Raw genomic sequence first — 19,011 nt, 5'->3', positions numbered from 1 at the left:
GCTGTTGCTGGAATGGTGAGTACCATAGATTTACTTGCTGCCATTGGAATCCAGCCACCGTTGTAATTCTCTCTCATATCCCATGCCATTTATCAGAGCTTTGTAAATGTGTGCTTCAGAAAGCTGATGGTCCTGCCCAAGGGTATGTGCTCAGAGTTTGCCAGGTTCTACAGGTCAAACCTCACTTTAATCTGAGTTTTTCTTTCCAGGCTGCCCACCTCACCCTTAGTCAGGAATCTACTTCTCTGGGAATGCTTTCTCTTAGTTTAGTCCCCACAAATGAAGCCTCACCAGGGCACTTCCTCAGCTGTTTTCACCACCAGATTACACTCCTCAGCTGTTCTCATTGATCTTGGGATCAGAACCAAGATTCTTCTTTTTGTAACGTTTAATGGCGTTATCCAACTCTCACCTTTTCATTCTTGCCCTACTTCCCATCTGGTTCCCATTGTGTGTTTGTGTGTATATGTGCTTAAATATTTCATTATGGATTAGCCCCTGTCTGAAGCTATGAGCTGCCACCTTCAAGTCCTCTTTCAGGAATCTTTTTTTGCCTGCAGTATTCTCCTTTCCCACCTCCATCCCTTTCATCATTCAAGCAGCCGAAATCTGACCACCTTCACAATGTAGGTAGTTTTCCCAAAGCACAGCTGAAATTGCAGCTCCTAAAAATTGTGACTTTTTCTTCATTCCCCTTTTCACTGGAGACCCTTTATTAGAATGGCATATAAAGTACTAAATATTACAGAAAATGAATTTATCATTACTAGTATTTAACTGTAATATGAAATAAATGTATTTTATGCAATTTGTTTGGTGTCTCTGTGTTCTATATCTATGGTTTTGTGTGTCTGTGTTTTATTGCCTTTCTTAAATTAAGGAGGTCATGTAGTAAGATGATTAAGATGATAAGCTTTGGAGTCAGATAGCACTAAATATTCTGTGATTTCCTTTTAGTTACTTATAGTATGTAATCCAATTTTTATTTTAATTCCAACATTGTAAATAAAACCCAAGCTCCCTTTGACTATCCTATATTTGCTAGGCTGAAAGCTACATGAAAGCCGGGGTTGCATCTGTAATAGCTCTGGCATATGGCAATATCTAGCATGTGGCAGGCACTAGATAAATATCTGGAACAAAGTTGAGTACAGCTCTCAAGAACTTGGGCTCTGGGTCAAACTGGTCAGGTATAGATCTTGGCCCTGACAAGCTAAGAAGCCCTTTCTGTGCCTTGGTGTCCTCCTAGGAAGGTAGGTAATGATCCAGCAAGGGTTGCAGATCAGACCTGCTCTGTGAGGGTGAGCTGCTGTTGTTGCTGACCACCTTGTGGTCTCCTTCTTAAAGGTGAGAATGAGAATGACCTCACAGCTCTTATCGGTGCCAAGTCAGTGTTTATCCTACAATATCTCCATTTCTACCTTCCTCCTTTCCTTCCTGCCTTCCTTCTTCCCTTTGTTTCTCGCTCCCCTCTTTCTCCTCCCTAATGAAAAGCTGAAAGAAATATAATAAGACTAATATAGTCCTTGAATTAGCAAACGTTAACATTTTGAGAGACTTAAACTTGGATCTCACATCCATCGTTTATTGGCTTTGTGATTAGGCAAGCTGTGAACTTCTGTGCCTCAATTTCCTTGTCTGTAAGTGAGATAATAGTTTCTGTCTTCATAGAGGTATTGTGAGTATTAAATATGATATTAGCATAGTGTCTGGAATGTAAGCCTGCAATCAGTATTGCTGTTGTAGTTATTGTTAGTAATGACAACATTAGCTTATAGCCCCTAAGAGGAAAGAGACGGTATTTATGATGCAGGTTCAAGTTTCCAGTCCTTCATCACCTTATCCAGCAAATGGCTCTCAGAGTTTATTTTTAGTTATAAACATAATATAACTACACTAGAGAAAATTTGGAGAATAGAAAAAGGGAATTATCCTTATTCGCTATATTTATAATGGAATCAGACTCAATATTCTAATTCTTGTTTCAGATGTATATCTTTTTTTAAAACTGAAGTTCAGTCATAATTATAGAATTTTATATCCTGCCTTTTTTCACCCAACAACGTGTTTTATCCATTTTAATGTGTTCCTGAGAGGTCTGGGTAGCCAGCATTTAAAATTGCTACATAAAATACCTTGTGGTCAGTGTGTGAGTGGATATGTACTGAGCCCCACCTCAGTGCCAGGTACTGTGTGTGTATGTGTGGAACACAGTAGAGAATAGAACAGATTCAGTGTCTACCCTCACAGAATGGGAAAGCAGTCAACTAAAAAGTAACAGCCACCAAGTATCAACGTGCATTTTATGAGGAAAAAAGCACAGAGGGAGCCGGAGCCACCCTGGCAGGGGTTTGGCCTCATCTGAATTGAGGAAGACCTTGACTACCCTATCCATCCCGGCTGCTGCCAGGCAGGCACCCAGTCTGTGTGGGGATTGTTTTGTTGGCTGACCCTGCTCATCGTACTGAATAGACAGGGTTTCTTTTGTTGGGGATGCTCAGTTCTGGGGATTGAGGACTGCTACTGAGGAAGAAGAGATCAAAGAGGCTTACATCTGGATGATGTTTTTATACAATAGCATGTTCTAGCCTCTCAAAATGGCATGTTTGGCATCTTTATCCTGCCAAAAGTTTAAGATCCCCTATACTTGGAGGAACTGGCAAACATTCTCAAGAGCAGAGCATCTTAAAGGGTTGATACCACATAAAGAGAACTGAAGCCTGTGTTTGGGATATGCACTTTAGATATCTCTTATTTGAGTACCATCGAGGAGTAAGGTTGCTGTGGGAGGCGGGTATTCGTAGGGAATCTGCACTGTATTGGAAATGTTATTGTCTGTGTAACAATGGGTATTTACTAATAAGCACTGGCTTTGGATGAGACATTGGAGATAAAGGGGTGAATAAGTCACAGTCCCCACTCATTCTGCTAATCCTTGTCCCTTGTGTTCCTGATATTTTTTACTTTCAGCTAAGTAATCATTTGTTTGAAGAACTTGCCATGGATGTGTACGATGAAGTTGACAGGCGAGAGACTGATGCAGGTGACTTAACATGTGGCTTTATCTAATAAGCTTCTGTTATCAGTGGGCAGTGACAAGCTGCCAGCCTCAGTGTTTTACTTCCCCAATTTCTTCTGTCCTGATAACATGTGTGTGGACGTTTGCTTTTGTATACGTTGGCTTCAGAGTGTGCTTTCCTGAGTTTTCCTAGTAAGGCGGGGACCGCGGCTCTCAGAGGAGCAGTGGCATACCCGTGGTGATGAGATTCTATCTCTGGCTCTTTCCTCTGGCTAGTCTGGCTTGCCACGCAAAACCACAGCACCCTGGTGACTGAGACAACCGTCGTCCCCTTCCTTCCGGTCAATCCCGAGTATTCATCGACACGGAACCAGGCAAGTGGCCAAGTCTAAAAAGTAACTAGTAGTGGTATTTTGAGAATAGCTGATATTTTGGTATTTTATTTTCCCAGAACAGATCTTTTACATTTTTTGATTGATTGAAATGTTAATATCCTTTATAGATACCCACAAAGCTCAGAAATTGATAAGAAAAGCAGTAGATGTGAATAGATGACTGGGCAAAAACATAAAACAATTCACAGAGGAAGTATAAATAGCTTTCAAATGTGAAGAAATGTTTAACCTCTTAGTAATCAAAGAAAGCAACCTAAAGGCATTAATGAAAGTTTCATCAATCAAATTAATAAAGTATGTAGTAAAGGATACTCTAAGCTGGTAAGGATGTGGCAAGATGGGCTCTCCTATGCTGCAGATAAGAGTTTAAATTGCTGCAGATTTCAGAAGAGCAATTCGTTAACCGGTTTCAGAAGGCTCAAAATTAAGCGTAGCTTTCACATGGGAATTATTTGGGATTATGTTCTAGTAAAATAAAAATGCTGAGATTCATGCACAGTGATTTTTATCAAAGCTCTGTGTATAATAATAGAGCATTAAAAACAGCCTAAGCATCCATCAAGAGTAGAAAAGGTGAGTAAATTAGGAAGATCTTTTAATTTTTATTGATTAATAGCTATATATAATGATGGAGTCCCAGCATCTAGAATATAACTTTGTTTATCTTGGAATTTTAAAATTTCCATCCAAATTAATTTTTCATTACTAAGTCTGCTTCAAAACTGAATTGATGTTAGAAAAAAAATCATTAAGTAGAACCATTTTGTTTCTGCTCCCAAAAATAAATATGCATTGTGAGAACTTAAATGTTATATTGTTCTCTTATGTGAATGGTTTTAAACCGTTTGCAAGGAAAGTGGTAATGTTTAATTTAGTTACAGCTATGATTGCTAATATCTTAATCATGCTGAAAGTTCTTTGCTAAAGCCTAACAATAGTACGACTAGTTTTATGTGAATATTTATGTATGTGTTTTTAAATTTGGAAATATTTCCAATTATGTTCTTGCCCTCAGGGCAGACAGAAATTAGCTCGGTTTAATGCCCATGAATTTGCCACGCTGGTTATCGACATTCTCAGTGATGCCAAGAGGAGACAGCAGGGCAGTCCTCTCTCTAGTTCAAAAGGTAACTGTTTCGGACCTCTAAATGTTTCTTTGGCCTTAATAAACTTTACACAAGTGTTAGATTTAAAGTTATAAAATTAAAGCAGTCATCAATACAACAGTTTAGATAAAGCCCTGTAAGTTTTACCAGTAATATATTGTGACAAAAAGTTCGTGCTCTTTGAGCACTGGTAAATTGTAAATATTTCAGTGTTATTGACTGCTATTCAGATTTATATATGATTTTTTTCTTCTTGGGTCATCTATCTTCCCTATAAAATTGGCATTCTGAAAAGAACCCAAAAGTCTGACTTAGATTTTATTAAAGTACATAAGAAAATAAACCCTCTTGAATGAAATTAGTTGCTTACCTACAAATATGCGTTCTAAATATTAACGTCTATAAACTTTATATGTCTACAGTGAGAGTTATTGTGGTTTAGAATTGTAAAGAGAGCACCAAGTGCCTATTTCTGAGATGCCCTGTTGAGTCTAAATCAATAGGTCAGGGGCCTGTTTCCATGCTTAAGAACACACTTCCTCCCCAGCCCCAATACTATATTCTTACTGGTTCTTTTTTTCTTTTTTTTTTTTTTTTTTTTTTAATTAAGAATGCATTTTTTATTATAAAGCTTTTAAACCATAAAATTAAGTTTTTAGTCAATGTCACATTTGTCAAAGACAGTAAAGAATCATTAACTGACAACAATTTGTTGTTCTTGATTTTACTGGTTCAACCAGAAATAAATAAGTTCTAGAAAAGTCTATAAAATTTTGGTGAAGGTGCAATGATGAGAGTCCTTTCATAAATTTGGAATCTCAAAGTACACATACTCTTTGATTTGGTGGTTCCATTTCTAGGCATTGAGGAGAAATAATCAGAGGTGATTTACTACATGTATATATATATATATATGTATAACACTGAAAACATTAGAAACTGATAATAGAGCAATGCTTAGTCACATATTTGAATAGTACATAGACTTTCAGAGAATATGTAATGACACAGTATAAAGTAATTTTTTTAGTATACTACTAGTTTTGTAAGGAAAACATTTATATACATACATATGTACAAGTGACTATACCACATGAAGTATAAATATACAATCAGTCCTCATTCACCCATCCCATATTTGCAAATTTACCTACTCATTAAAATGTATTTGTAACCCCAAAATCAGTCCTCGCAGCACTTTCATGGTAATTTATGGAAAATTTGAGTCACCTAAAACACATACCCGGTTGAGACTGAACAAGGCAAAACTCTGCCTTTTGTTTTAACTCATATTGTAAACAGTGTCCTTTTTGATGTCTATTTAGTGCCACATTTTCCACATATGTGTGCTTTTTGTTAGTGATTTTACTGTTTGAAATGACCCCCAAGTGTATTGCTGAAATGCTATCTAGGGTTGCTAAGAACAAGAAGGCTGCGACGTGCCTTATGGAGAAGATACATGTGTTAGATAGGCATGAGTTACAGTGCTATTGGCCTTGAGTTGGCTATTAATGAATCAACTATATATATATGTATAAAAGGATCTCTGAACAGAAACACATAAAACAAGGTTATACATTGATCATTTGACCAAAATATTGGGACCTGAGGCTCGCAGGAACCTAAACCTGTGCTTCCACTCAGAACATGGTTTAATATTTGCTAATTCAGCCTTCACAGTAACTTTATAGACCATAACTACTGAAAATAATGAGTATATGTATATGCTTAGGAAAAAGACTGGAAGGAAATAGAAAAACATATATTAACGGCTATGAATGATTATCATTAATTTCACAGTTTCTATATTGAATCTTTATAATCAAATACATGTCCTTTAAATACTAATTTTAAAGGTTAAAATCTCTTTTAAGTATCCCATATTTATCCCATATAGTATCCATCAAAATATCCAGAAACAATATTGAAGGCCAGAGGGTAGCTTATGTGGCCTAAAATTAATTGGAGAGACTTGGATAATTTGCGAAATCTTTTATTCAAAATATGTTAAAGCCTATAGAATCACCCCTGCTCCCCTGTGGACCATACCTTGCTGATATGCGTGCGTGCATGCGTGCGTGCATGCGTCCACTAGGGGTCATTTCTCCCTCCTCCTCCTCGTCTCCCTCCCCCTTCCCTCCCCTTCTCCCCTCTCTTTCACTGGCATTCAGCTGAGTAAATACCAAAATGCCTGTTCTTTGAATACCTAGTTTCTAAGCTAAACTTTAATAATTTCCTTTCTATTTTGATTTGATATTACCACGTAAACAAGTTACAGTTATAATTGACTCATAGTCGATCTTGTATTAATAAAGATTTAACTTTAGGATTTGGAGCTACACACTATCTCACTGAATGATTAGAAACTTGAGAACCTATCTCCTTAACCTGAGAAGTTATTTCCTAAACCATCTAATTAGTTTGCCCACATTTAGTGAGTAGCTCAGAGGGATGCTTAAAACTCTATACGGTTTATAGTAGGCTAGTTGATTTATAACCTGCAGTGTTATCTCTATATTAGTGTGAATATAACATTGTTATTTCTGTCATTTTCTTTTCATCTTTTAAGTTACTAAACCCAAAAATCCTCCCAACAGTTTTTTTGGGGAAAGGAGAGTTTATTTAAGCCCTAAGTAAAGTTATTTGCTTCTATTGATAGACAATGTGGAGCTCATACTGAAAACAATCAATAACCAGCACACTATTGAGAGTCAAGACAATGATCAGCCGGACTATGACAGCGTGGCATCAGACGAAGACACAGATCTGGAAGCCACTGCAAGCAAGGCAAACAGACAGAAGGTGAGGTCACACACAGAAAGGGAGACCATGTTTCTTTTAAAAATCTTTCCTCCTGCAAAACTACCTTAATTATAAATCACTTGAGGACTAGCCCTGTGAAAAGTGCAAGTTGAGTTTACTACAAGCTTGGACCAAGCAAAGGTTAAACAAAGTAAATAGTTTTAAAAGGAGGTCCTTTGTCCCTGAGTCAGTCAGTTGCTGAATCACAGCCCTGCTGCAATTATGACTTCAAAAAACTTGCAAGGAAGGAATGGTTTGTTTTATTCTTTCAGCAAATGTTTACTGAGCGACTTCTCTGGATGATCTTCTCCTGAATGAGGTCTAGTCTCTTCCCCATGAGGCTGTCACTGCCTAATAGAGATATCTGCTATAAAAGGTACACAGTGACATGTGTCATAAGAAGCACAAACAGCAGAGGGGTGAGAGTGCAAAGAGATAATTTGTTTCTAAGGAGGAATATGTGGAGGCTTTGTAAATGAGATGGCTCTTAATGTGTATCTTAAAGGATACATGGGTTTGGGCATGTGGAGAGGCAGGGAAGGGTGGTCTGGGCAAAGGGAAGGTGAATCAGGGGTGTTTGGGGGAAAACCTGGTCCTGTGTAGAGATAGCTTAAAAGGAACAGGACTCAAAGCTGCATCAGAGGATGGGTCACACCATAGAGGAACATGACTCCAGACTGAAGAGCGTGGACCTCGGCAGGCAATGCAGAGCCCAGGAGGCTTTTAGACAGGGCAGGAGGGGATGGTCAGCCATTTTGGGTCCTCTGTTTTAGGAGGAGTATTCTGGAGGGTCAATATAGGAAGGAAATCCAGTTAGGGGACTGCTGAAGAGCCAACCCAGGCCACTTAAGGGCTTGAACTGAGAGATCCAGATAGGAGAGAGGTGACCGTAGCAGAATGTAAGCCTGAGGAGAGGGCAGCAGGGGTCTGGCTGGACCGCCCCGTGCTGAATTTCCAGGACTTTGGCCTAGACCCAGCCCACAGAGGGGCTCAGCAAACATTTGAGAATAGATGAACAGGAAGATAGAATAGACAGGCTCTGGCAATAAGTTGGATGTTTGAAGTGGGGAGATAGATGTGTCCAGAGATTTCCAGCTCACATGACTAGGGAAATAATGGTGGCATTTGCAGATGAAGGGAATGCGGAGGGGATGGCAAGAGCCACTTGTCTGATATGACCCTGGCCCAGTCTCCCCAGAAGCACCAGGTTCACTGGGTAAAAGCGAAAGTCATGACAGGACTCTATATTGATGGGGTTGTCTGTGGACTGACAGGCCGCCGCCGCCTCTTCTCCACCTTGCACACCCGCTCCCTCTAGCTGAGCTCTGCCGCTGGCTGGAACATTCTTCCTCTAGAAAGCCATTTGACTAATGTCCTCACCTCCTTTAGGCTATTGCTCACATCTCATCTACCGAAAGGCTTACCCCATCTGTCTCATTAAAATGTACTCACCTTCAGTGTTACTTCAGCTCCCCAGCCCCTTATCCTGCTCCATTTTCTCTATTTCTCACAGTACTTATCACTTTCTCTCATACCATATAGTTATTTTTGCTTTTTCCCTCCCTCATTGTTGGATATAAATGCCATGGAACAGAAGTAGTTGTCTCTTTTCTTGTATATCCCAAACCCCTATAACACTGCCTGATGCACAGTAAAAATCTGTTGGAATGAATGACTTAATGAAAATAATGAATAAAAAGGAAAAATGAATGACAAGGGAAAGGCAGACAAGACAAATGCACTTAGAGAGTCAGTGTCAGAGTAGATAGCCCCACTGCCTATTCTGTTAGAAGACATTGACTTTAAAATTTTTCAAATACTATAGTAAGCCCACCTTTATGTTTTATTTTTGCATTATCCTCAGAAGCCTTGATTTGGTTTGATTAACTTTGAAATCCATCTGGCATGGTCAGAATTGAAATTCTGTAGCTGTTAGTTTTGAATGTTATCATCGTCTCAGATTGTGAACATTTTCCCCAATTTATTTTTAGAGCCTAGATTCAGATTTATCAGATGGACCAGTCACTGTGCAGGAATTTATGGAGGTCAAAAACGCCCTAGTGGCTTCTGAGGCCAAGATACAACAGCTAATGAAGGTGAATAACAACTTGAGTGACGAGCTGAGAATTATGCAGAAAAAGGTAACATGTTAATAAATGCCAGGATGATTGACTCTTTAACCCCCATAGTATAAGGAAGAATCCCAGGTCAGAGGGAAGAAAAAAGTTATTGTAACAGACCTAAAAATCTTTGGGCCAGGCTGTCTTTTTGGAAGCAATATGTACTTGGATATTTCAGATGAAGTAGCTTTCATTAGAAATAAATCCAGAGAAAGCTTCCCAAGTAAAAGCAACCTAGTGTTTGTACCAGTTGTAGTGACACTTGCACTGTTCTGTGCTTCCTGGGATCCTGGGTGCCATTCCATGAATGTGATTCTTCCTATTGCACGTTCTAAAGAATAATCACACCATGAAGACACACAGCAAATGAAAGCCCTGTACAGATGTATGTTTATCAGCATTTACATAGACAAACCCTGCCCCATGCAAGGGGTGCTCTCCCTATTCATTCTTAGAAGTTGTTACTCACCCATGCCCTGGCAACCCTGTCCCACGTCCCTGCTTTATTTTTCACCGGTACTTAACCACTAATTTATGATATCCTCAGAGCCTGGAACAGCCACAGAGCAGGTTCTCAATAATATTAGAAAACATTTTGTTTGCAGTAGGCAGGTTTATACACTGGTAAGAAACAATCCCATTTGCTCAGCATTTTCTCATTCACTGCGTTTTGAGAGAGCCAGAAATATATAAATATATTAATCCCTGAAAGGAATGTGGCTAACAGTAGCACAGATTTTGCCTCAGATGGGGGGGTTATATATGTAATTCTTTATGAGACTGCTAAGAAAAGGAAGTTGAAAAATTCTAAATTCTGCCTAAGACTTTGTGGGTACTGTTCTCATCATTCTCTACAGAATGAGAACTTGTAACTGGGCCCTTTTCAATGGTACTTCCTAAAGGAAGCCCACAGAACTAAAAAGAGGTCTGTACCCCTCTACTTGTCAGGGAAGTACACTGCAGTGCACCCTGGCCTGGGGCTTGGTCTAGGATTCTTTTGGTGTTGAGTTCTAGATCATTTTTTGAGACCTTTGAGATAAATGGCTCCACCATTTATCCAATTTTAATCAAACACTTGTTCTGTGCCGCGCTGGCCCTGTCTAGGGCTGTTGTGCTGCTGTGAACAAAACAGACCAATAGCCCTTTTACCATAACATACAGGGCTTACACTTCCTCTGTCTTTTTTGAAATATCTTTTGTTTAATGAATTTCGATTTGACCCATTAGTTGAACTAATGATTTTGTTGAGGTGCCTTTTTCTGAAACATGCTGACTTTGCCACTGTAAATCAACTTGCTAAGCATCACCTTTTTTATTCTATAATGCTCCTTTTAGTACTTGTAGAAATGGTCAGAAATAATCTATCTCTGAAAGCAAATGTCTCGAGCTTCTTTAAGAAATGCAGAGTGAAATTATTTGCCATTGCTCATAGATTATCTCCTCAATTCTTAGAAATGTTTTTAAATTCAGAAACTATCGAATTATCTATAACTTTTCATTTCTCATTATACTCCTTCCAAACAAAAAAGTGTGTCTAATTCTTATTAAGAAAAGCATCTCAAATTTACATGAGGACATCTCCCTAAATGTAGAATACTAAAATTTTTAAAAATAGAGACCAGGAACTTGTGCTCATCAAAACACATGCAAGCAAAATCCAGGCTGGATACTTCAGAGGCATGAAAAGCATTAAGATAAAGTTTCAGATTTCAAGGCCTTGTCTAAAACTCCCAAGAGAAGGTTTTTACATAGACAGACACCCTGGTCCTTCATTGACAGGCATGTGTTAGTCATGCTCCTTACTCTATGGACCTTGACCATTTCACTTTAGGATATGGGTTCCCTAATACATAGTTTCTACAGGCACCTTACGCCCATCTGTATCCTGGAACATAGGAATTTGTCACTTTGCAGCTTTTTCTTCTTTGGAGAGGGAGTTGCAGATATAAGTTATACTCTGAAAGCCTTTGTGGTATAGAAGCAATCTATCATTCCTTAGTGGATCGCTCTTTGAGAAAACAGATTGAGGATGTTTCTGTGGCAGAGGTGGTAAGTCAGGCTTTCACAAAAGTTGGGCACTATTAATATAAAGTATGTGAAATATGCTTATTTAGCAAAGATGTATTGATTTTATTTCAAAGTTAATTTATTTATTTATATATATATATATATATTTATATATATATATATATATATATATATATATATATATGTAGTTGACAAAGTAGTGTGATTTGTATCTGCTCTTTCACATTTTAACAGTTACTTGGAAAAGATGCTAATTAATGAAGAGGAGCAGCCACTATTGGTGTATTTTTCACAGATCGGTGCTTCCTAACTAAAAATTGAAAGTAACTTCTAACACTGGAAACACAATGAGTTTTCCATTGAAAATGTAATGATCTTCTGGTGCAAGTACAGTTGCTTGTGGACTTAAGCCTTGGCCCTGGTGGGGAATTTGGTCAGATTTTACCATCTCTGTCAAAGAGTAGACAGCTGAACTCACACCACACCCAGCTCATAAAGTGTCATGGAAGATGAAGGAGCACCAGAGGGAAAGGACACTGTGCAGACTGGACTCAGATAATTGTGTTAAAATGCCAGACGCCAAAGAGTAACACGATTCCTTGCTGATCCCTTAACTCTAATTCATCAAACACCATGAAACAGCCTGCATGTGAGGAATGCAAAGAGTATTCAGGGTCTCCAAGTGACAGCGTCTAACTAAAATGGGGTGTTGCCAGGTAGATTAGAGTTTTAAAGCTCACACCATCATGGTCGCAATTTTGGGTGACAAAGCCAAAGGAGAGAGAGGCCACATATTCCGACCCTGGCTGAAAGCTGATCCATCACCAGAGGAAGTGAGCGTGCTACGTGGAGCATTCAAATGAAGATGTTAACATAGTTCAGTAGATCTCCAGTTTTCTTCATGATGTGTTAATATAGCAAACATACCGTGATTCAGTTCCCTCTATTTTTAAAAAAGTGCTAACTTATTTGGAACATCAAGGGTATTATGTAATAAAAACCTGTTGATCATAATTTTTCTTGTTGACTTTTTGGGAAGCAGTAGCTGATCAGATTTTTCATAAACTGAATTTCACTGCCTTTCTTGCTTTGCAGCAATTCCAGTTATCTTTGTGCTGCTTCCATGGTGTCTGCTGGCATTTTTGGCATTTGCAAATTGCTCAGGGCTCCTTTGAAAAGCAAGTTACTTAAGTGATGTCTTAATGATCTCAAGCTCTTGCTAGAAACAGCCTTAGAATAATCCAGAGTCCAGCTTACCTGCAAACATTTCCCAGGCCCACCATGACCAGTCTTTAAGTGATTAGATGTTTCATTTTTAGAAAGTCCAAACTGCAGCATTTCCATATTCAGAAATTAAGCTAGTTAATATACTTAACTGACGAAGTGTGTTGATTGTGTTTCATTCATTCTAGAAAAAAAGAGTTATCATTGATAGTTGCCTTTTACTTTCAACCCAGCTAGCTGTTATTGTTCTTGTTGTTTAAAGCTGGTAGTTATATGCATTTATTTGGTGTTTGCTTTTTCTGCTTGCTGTAGAAAAACACAGTCCCACTGCCAAACATTTCTTTCAGCTTCAAACACTCCAGAGTGAAAATTCGAACCTCAGGAAACAGGCCACAACCAATATATATCAGGTGCAAACTGGTTCTGAGTACACAGATACTTCCAACCACTCTTCCTTAAAGCGACGTCCATCTGCCCGGGGCAGTAGGCCCATGTCCATGTATGAGACGGGATCAGGTCAGAAACCATATCTCCCAATGGGAGAAGTGAACCACCCTGAAGAGAACAGGACAAGACTCCAGCCTTTCCCTGCACACGTAAGTAACATCACTGGCGCTTCCACTGTTCACTCTGTTCAGCCTGACTCTTACATTCCCTCTTCTGAACCTGCATATCCCCACATCTCTGCTTTGCCAATTGTGTACAAGAGTCGTCCTTGTGTTTGCTGTATTAACATGTTAGCAGATGCTTGCGACATTCCCACAAGCACATAGGGCCATTGGCCACAAGTTTTCCAACAAGGCTGGGGATTCTGGCTGTTGTTCAGCTTTTCTCCCCTTTTTCCTCCACTGTATCCATAATATCTTTCCCAGCCAGCCACCAGTATTGGAACTGTTCTTTATAAGAAACTTCCTCCCCCACTTCCAAAACCAAAAACGGATTGTAAAGGTCACCTGCAGAAGTCAGTGCCATCTTCTTCAAGGTAGACAGGTACGTGCCCTGTTATGAACTGGAGGGAGCCCTTAGAATTCAGGGTGCCTTCCCTGCTTATAGTTGGACAGGTGTCATCTATGGCCTGGGCGCACAGGATTCTAGGAGCTTCCAGGCCTCCTCAGCCTCTGCACTTGTGGTCAGCATGCCTGCTTAGCTTCTGCATCCTCCTCCTCCCATTCTTGGAGAAAGAATTGCTGTGTCATTTCATAAGAATGAGGTGTGAAAACTTTACCTCAGTTTTATAAGTGTCGTATTCCAAAGATTGTATTGTGTAACAGGCTGCTAACAATCTTATTTTATAATGGGATAAGTATTGTGTTGTGAGGTTTTCAAATGTCATGTTTCTTTTGGATTCATTTATTTTTAAAACCTGTTTTGACAAAATATTACAGACGTTTTGAACTTCTGTGATATTTTTCAGAGTAATATTCATCTTTTTGAATGTCAGTTATTTTTTTCAGTCAAATTTTGTAGGGTTTCCAGAAAATTCTCAGAGTAAATGTAAAGGATATGGTCTAGTAAATTAAACCCTGGTTTAATTTTGTCAAGCTTTAGTGTGGTGAAATTATAGTGTTGTTATATTATAATTGAGAGTCCATTACTTCAGCTTTTAAGTTGTTTGAGCTAAACATTCTAAAGTAATTGATTTGATGCATTCGGTGTAATGAGAATGTTATTGAACTAAGTTAAGAATATTTTCGTATAACCGAAAACAGTGTAGGAAAAGCAACTTTTTAAAATTTTCGCAGTATATTTTTTCATTTTAGAAACATTTAGAATATAAGAATCATGTCATTGCAAAAGTTCTGTATCTATACTACAAAGATTGGTAATGTATACCAACTTTTAATCATTCATATAGTTTCTCATTTCATATTATCTGTCCTAATTAAAAAACAAATATTTGCTTAAGGGTATTTTAAAAAACTGTTGGTGAATTTGACGCATTATGCAAGGCATTATATTTTCTGTTATAGAAAAATAGCCATTGATTCCGAGTAATTTCTGAGAGGCATTTCACTAAGGGGTTACACATCTCTGGGCATCTGTCATCGGCTAGCATGGCAGTCAGCCCACCTGTCACAGAAGTTTCAGCACTAATCTCACATAGTAGCTTTTTAGGATTCTTTTACTGAGAAATCTGGGCTGAAGTCAGGGTAGGTGGTAGGTAGGGTTTTTGTTCATTTGTATTTTTCCGAGTGTGTTTCTTTTTCACCTTCCAGATCGGGAGGAGTGCGCTTGTGACCTCCTCTTCATCTCTGCCTTCCTTCCCCTCTACACTTTCCTGGTCGAGGGATGAAAGCACCCGAAGGGTTAAGTACACTCTGAATGGTCTGCTCTATGGAGGAGGGGCAGTGCTCCTGGGCGCTTTGTGCTTCTGGCCCTCCTGTCCTCTGTCATGCATGAGACAGCACTTCCCTCCTGGTGTCTCACAGCACAGCAGCGTGCACTGACACAGACACACACACACATGCACGCATGCCTGTAGGAGGCAGCCTGCCTTTTGTCTAACTCCACATTGCCCAGTTTCAATTACTATTTAACGAAATTTTCAATTCACCCTATAACATTTATTCTGAGCATACTGTCTTTTTAAACAATCAGAAAATTAGCTGGCTGCTGGTTAAATATTGTAATTGGGCGAATCTGTCAAATTTGTTTAGAGCTTTAGTTATCAAATTAAAACTAGTATGTTTGGACTAACTAAAACACTAGGACGTCATGCTTTTTTTAAAACCTCTTGACATATTTTATGTCAGCACCATATTCGACAAACCAAGGTTTTGCAGTCCCTGCATCTTACGTCAGCATTACAACACAAAGCAGCATTGGAGGTGCAGGCAGCCATTAATATGAAGCTATTCACTTTATTGGTCAAGTCCAGCTTTCTGATGTATAACTTACATTCCCAGTAACAGTACATGATTCAGGTATGCTTCTTTAAGAGTAGCCAGGCAACAAATATTTATTAAGCACCTCCTCCCTACCCAGCCTTTTGGTAAGTTAGTGAAAGGGTCTTAGGGACTTAGATGACATCCCTGTTCCCAAAGGCACTGTCAGTTTAAAAAATACTTTCTTGCATGAAGAGTACATGACAGCAAGCTGGGGAAGTCGTGGAAAGTTTGAAGAACTGCATTCAGGTCTTGGCTCACTCTTTTTTTTTTTTTTTTTTTTAAACAAAAGGGGAATGCAACTAAAGCGAGAGGAGAGAAAGTACCTTCAGAGACAAGTGGGATTTGCACTTGGCCTTTGTCCATTCTTCTACATCAGTAGGAACAATGGAGAATAGTTCTCTCCCACTGCCAGTCCCATAAGTCTCATCAAGTCCCTTTGGGTGTTCTTTTCTGCACTTTTGAAGTAGTCTATTAAAAAGAATTCTTGGTATATGATAGTTAATCTTCTGAGCAGTCCTGAAATGGAACTGCAGTGTTTTTATTACAACATTTTAGTTAAACTAAGGGACAGTTAATAGAAATGAAATACCTCATTTGAAATTTCGTTAAGAGTCAAGTAAACTTCTTTTGTCCACTGAAATTTCTTAAAAAAAATTTTTTTTGTTACTTTTGAGAATCATTGCAAGGACTGCTTGCTGATAAGAGTTTATACAAGATTAGCAATTAAGTCATTTAAATTGGTAATCTTGATTGTTCCTGACAACTTCTTATGAGTTTAGATTTTTATGGAAAACTGCAACTCTATTAAGTAAACTGAACCAGCACCAGCTATATGGTAACTTTTCTATTAACAGCTTTGAGAGAGCAGCACTTTTAACTAATAGATCTTAGCTCTGCATGTTTACAGTAATTTTCACAAAATTAAATGCTGGCTAATTTGAAATCCTGTACATATATTTTGTTCAATGATGAAGGACTTAATGTGTAAGTAACTGATTTCCTGGGTGGTTACTGCTATACATTGTTTTCACTACTTGAGAAACATTTCCTGAGTACTTTTATTAGATATATGAGTTATTACTCGTCTAAAATTTTAAATGAAACTTGGTACTTTTGATCATTGTGGGGTAATGCATTTGATTTGTAAGTATCAAATTTACATTAAAGAGGGCAAAATGATCTATTATAAAAATGTGAGATTTCCTGGGCTAATTCTGTTTTCTAGATTTTTCCACTAGAGCAGCTCTGGATGAATTTTCCAGAATAATTATTTAAATGCAAGTTTTTTATATTACATTTATGTATATGTATGTGTGTATGTACACATACATATGCACTTATCCATATGTGTGTGCATGTATATATAAAAACTAAAGGAAAAGAAATTTAAAGATTAGTCATACATTCCCTACGAAAGGTAAGGTGGATTTTTGTTTTGAGGGCTTTTGGGGATCACCTCTGGAAGAGCCTGGTTTCACTGTTCCCTATACTGGATACGGTGCCTGCCTTTGGTCTTCCATCTAGACTTCCAGTTGCCAGTATCTCATTGATTGATTCATAAAGCCAGATCAAAATAAGGCAGCAAGTGAAGAATAACTGCTTGCTGGTAAGAGATATAAACAAAGGGATCTTACAAGTTGTAGATTTTACAGAACTTAGCTTTACAGACTCTCCATATGGCTCCAAGCTAACACTTTTAATCATTTGCCAGATCACCTTGTATGGGTAAAGTTCGTATTGAATTTAGGAGCCCAGTGCAAGTGTTTTATGTTCAAGTAGCTAGGACCAAATAGATCATTTGGGAGGAATGCGAAAGACCTCAGCAGACAGAGAAAGAGAGCATTTGCCCTGGGAGAGGAAAAAAAAGGCCATGGGGCTATAAAAGCAAAATGTGATGTGAATAAGTAGTCTTTCCCCGCCTGAGGGCTGGCTGCCTTGCCTATCTGGGTAGGTCCTTCAGAGAGCCAGGCAGCATTATCAGTAAGGAGCAAATATTAGATTTTAGGTAGACTTTCTTAAACTGACATACTTTAAAGTAGCCACTCTTTTGGATGAACTGTAGGTCCCCATATGTTTAAAAGGGCTCTTAATTTATAGTTGGCCTTTGAACAACACAGGGGTTAGGGGCACCTACCGCCTCTGCTTTCGAAAGTATGCTTATAACTTAAAGTGAGCACTTCATGTATGCAGATATTCAACTACAGGTTGACCCTCGAATAATGTGGGTGTGAACTGCATGGGGTCAGTTGAACTGTGCAGGTCCGTTGAAAACAATTTGCATGTAAATGGGTCCGTGCAGTTCCCACCTACATTGTTCAAGGATCAGCTATACACCTATATCTTTAGCAACATTTTATTGTAGCATCAATAAAATTCCTTAGTCACATGTTGGATTAACTTGTATTAAATTCAAGGCACAGAGCTGGCAATAGTTTATATTTGTATTTTGCAAGGCATTCAGTTTAGGTTTTAAATCAGCTTTCACTGATTTCTGTTCTAGATAAAGAAATTCTCAAAAAGTATGAATAAAACAAATACTGAGGCAAAATTATTTTTATTAAACATTCCGGAATTAACATAACCCCCGTCAAAGGAATGTGGTTCTCTTCAAATTTTGTCACTCTGGGAGGCCCTGTACTTAGCAGTGCTGCCATTTGCTCAGAATAGTCTTAGGATTCCTCTTTTGAATCTGTCCCTTCTTTCAATCTCCACAGTTGTACCAGATCTTTGTATTTTGAGGGTTAGATGTTTTGGGAAACAGATAAAAGCAGTTGGAAACCCAGTGTCACACTGAGTTAACCCATTTTGATTCACAAACAACATGTGGCAATAAATTAACAATACTGTTTTTTTGTGTGTGACTCACGTAAACTATCTCTGAGGTTAGTTCTTAGAGAGCCATACATGTTTTGAGCAGAGGTGATCCTCAGAGCCCCAGGCGTGGAATACAGGAGACAGCAGGAGACAGGAGACTGAGGTTCTTGGTTATGTTTTTCTCCTGACTCTGTGGCCTCGGGTAAGTCATTCTCATTTGGTATTAAACTAGATAATCTGCAGGTAGCTTCCAGTGCTAAAGGTCTATGAGTATGTAAGTGCTGGCATGTTTGTTATTTAAATAGGTCTCATTATAGTAAACTTGTATTCCTTAAAGAACTAAATGTGGGTGTGCTGCCTTGTGTGTCTGTTAGTTTGTACAAAGAATCTATTTATGGAGTAGCCACTGAGCCAAGAAGAAAATGGTGCAAAGAAGGAAAGAAACCATTCTGGATCCACTGTTCATCTTTTACTAAATTTTCAATAAAGGATTGGCTCCTGTCCCAAATGAGATCTGGGATATGAAAGCCGTGTAGCCTAACAGGTAATGATTCCTGGGGAAGGTCCCCAACAAATGTCTTGTACTGTAAACTAATGGGGGTCACCTTTTCTCTC

The 19,011-nt window shown here is 38.6% G+C and overlaps 1 protein-coding gene and 1 long non-coding RNA gene across 4 annotated transcripts in view; both read left to right on the top strand.

Moving 5' to 3' along the window:
- Positions 1-15,000, top strand: part of GIT2 (GIT ArfGAP 2) — a 36,474-nt gene extending 21,474 nt beyond the window's left edge. The window contains exons 10-17 of one of the 3 annotated variants that reach the window (XM_011377824.2): positions 2,971-3,043; positions 3,296-3,393; positions 4,430-4,541; positions 7,180-7,322; positions 9,314-9,463; positions 13,042-13,290; positions 13,567-13,684; positions 14,911-15,000. In XM_011377824.2, the coding sequence (XP_011376126.1) occupies positions 2,971-3,043; positions 3,296-3,393; positions 4,430-4,541; positions 7,180-7,322; positions 9,314-9,463; positions 13,042-13,290; positions 13,567-13,680 (939 nt within the window). In that variant the 3' untranslated portion in view covers positions 13,681-13,684; positions 14,911-15,000. Of the gene's footprint in view, positions 1-2,970; positions 3,044-3,295; positions 3,394-4,429; positions 4,542-7,179; positions 7,323-9,313; positions 9,464-11,704; positions 12,485-13,041; positions 13,291-13,566; positions 13,685-14,910 lie in introns of those variants that run through there. The other 2 variants (XM_011377826.2, XM_011377825.1) reach the window with 2 other exon arrangements.
- A 6-nt stretch (positions 15,001-15,006) lies between these two features.
- LOC105303964 overlaps positions 15,007-19,011 on the top strand; it is a 6,081-nt gene continuing 2,076 nt past the window's right edge. The window contains exon 1 of the long non-coding RNA XR_002776751.1: positions 15,007-17,786. This is a non-coding gene — a long non-coding RNA (uncharacterized LOC105303964). The remainder of the gene's footprint in view (positions 17,787-19,011) is intronic.

The sequence above is a fragment of the Pteropus vampyrus genome, unplaced genomic scaffold (assembly GCF_000151845.1).
Source record: "Pteropus vampyrus isolate Shadow unplaced genomic scaffold, Pvam_2.0 Scaffold322, whole genome shotgun sequence".
NCBI classification, from domain to species: domain Eukaryota; kingdom Metazoa; phylum Chordata; class Mammalia; order Chiroptera; family Pteropodidae; genus Pteropus; species Pteropus vampyrus.
This window is presented reverse-complemented; position numbering and strand designations above follow the sequence as displayed.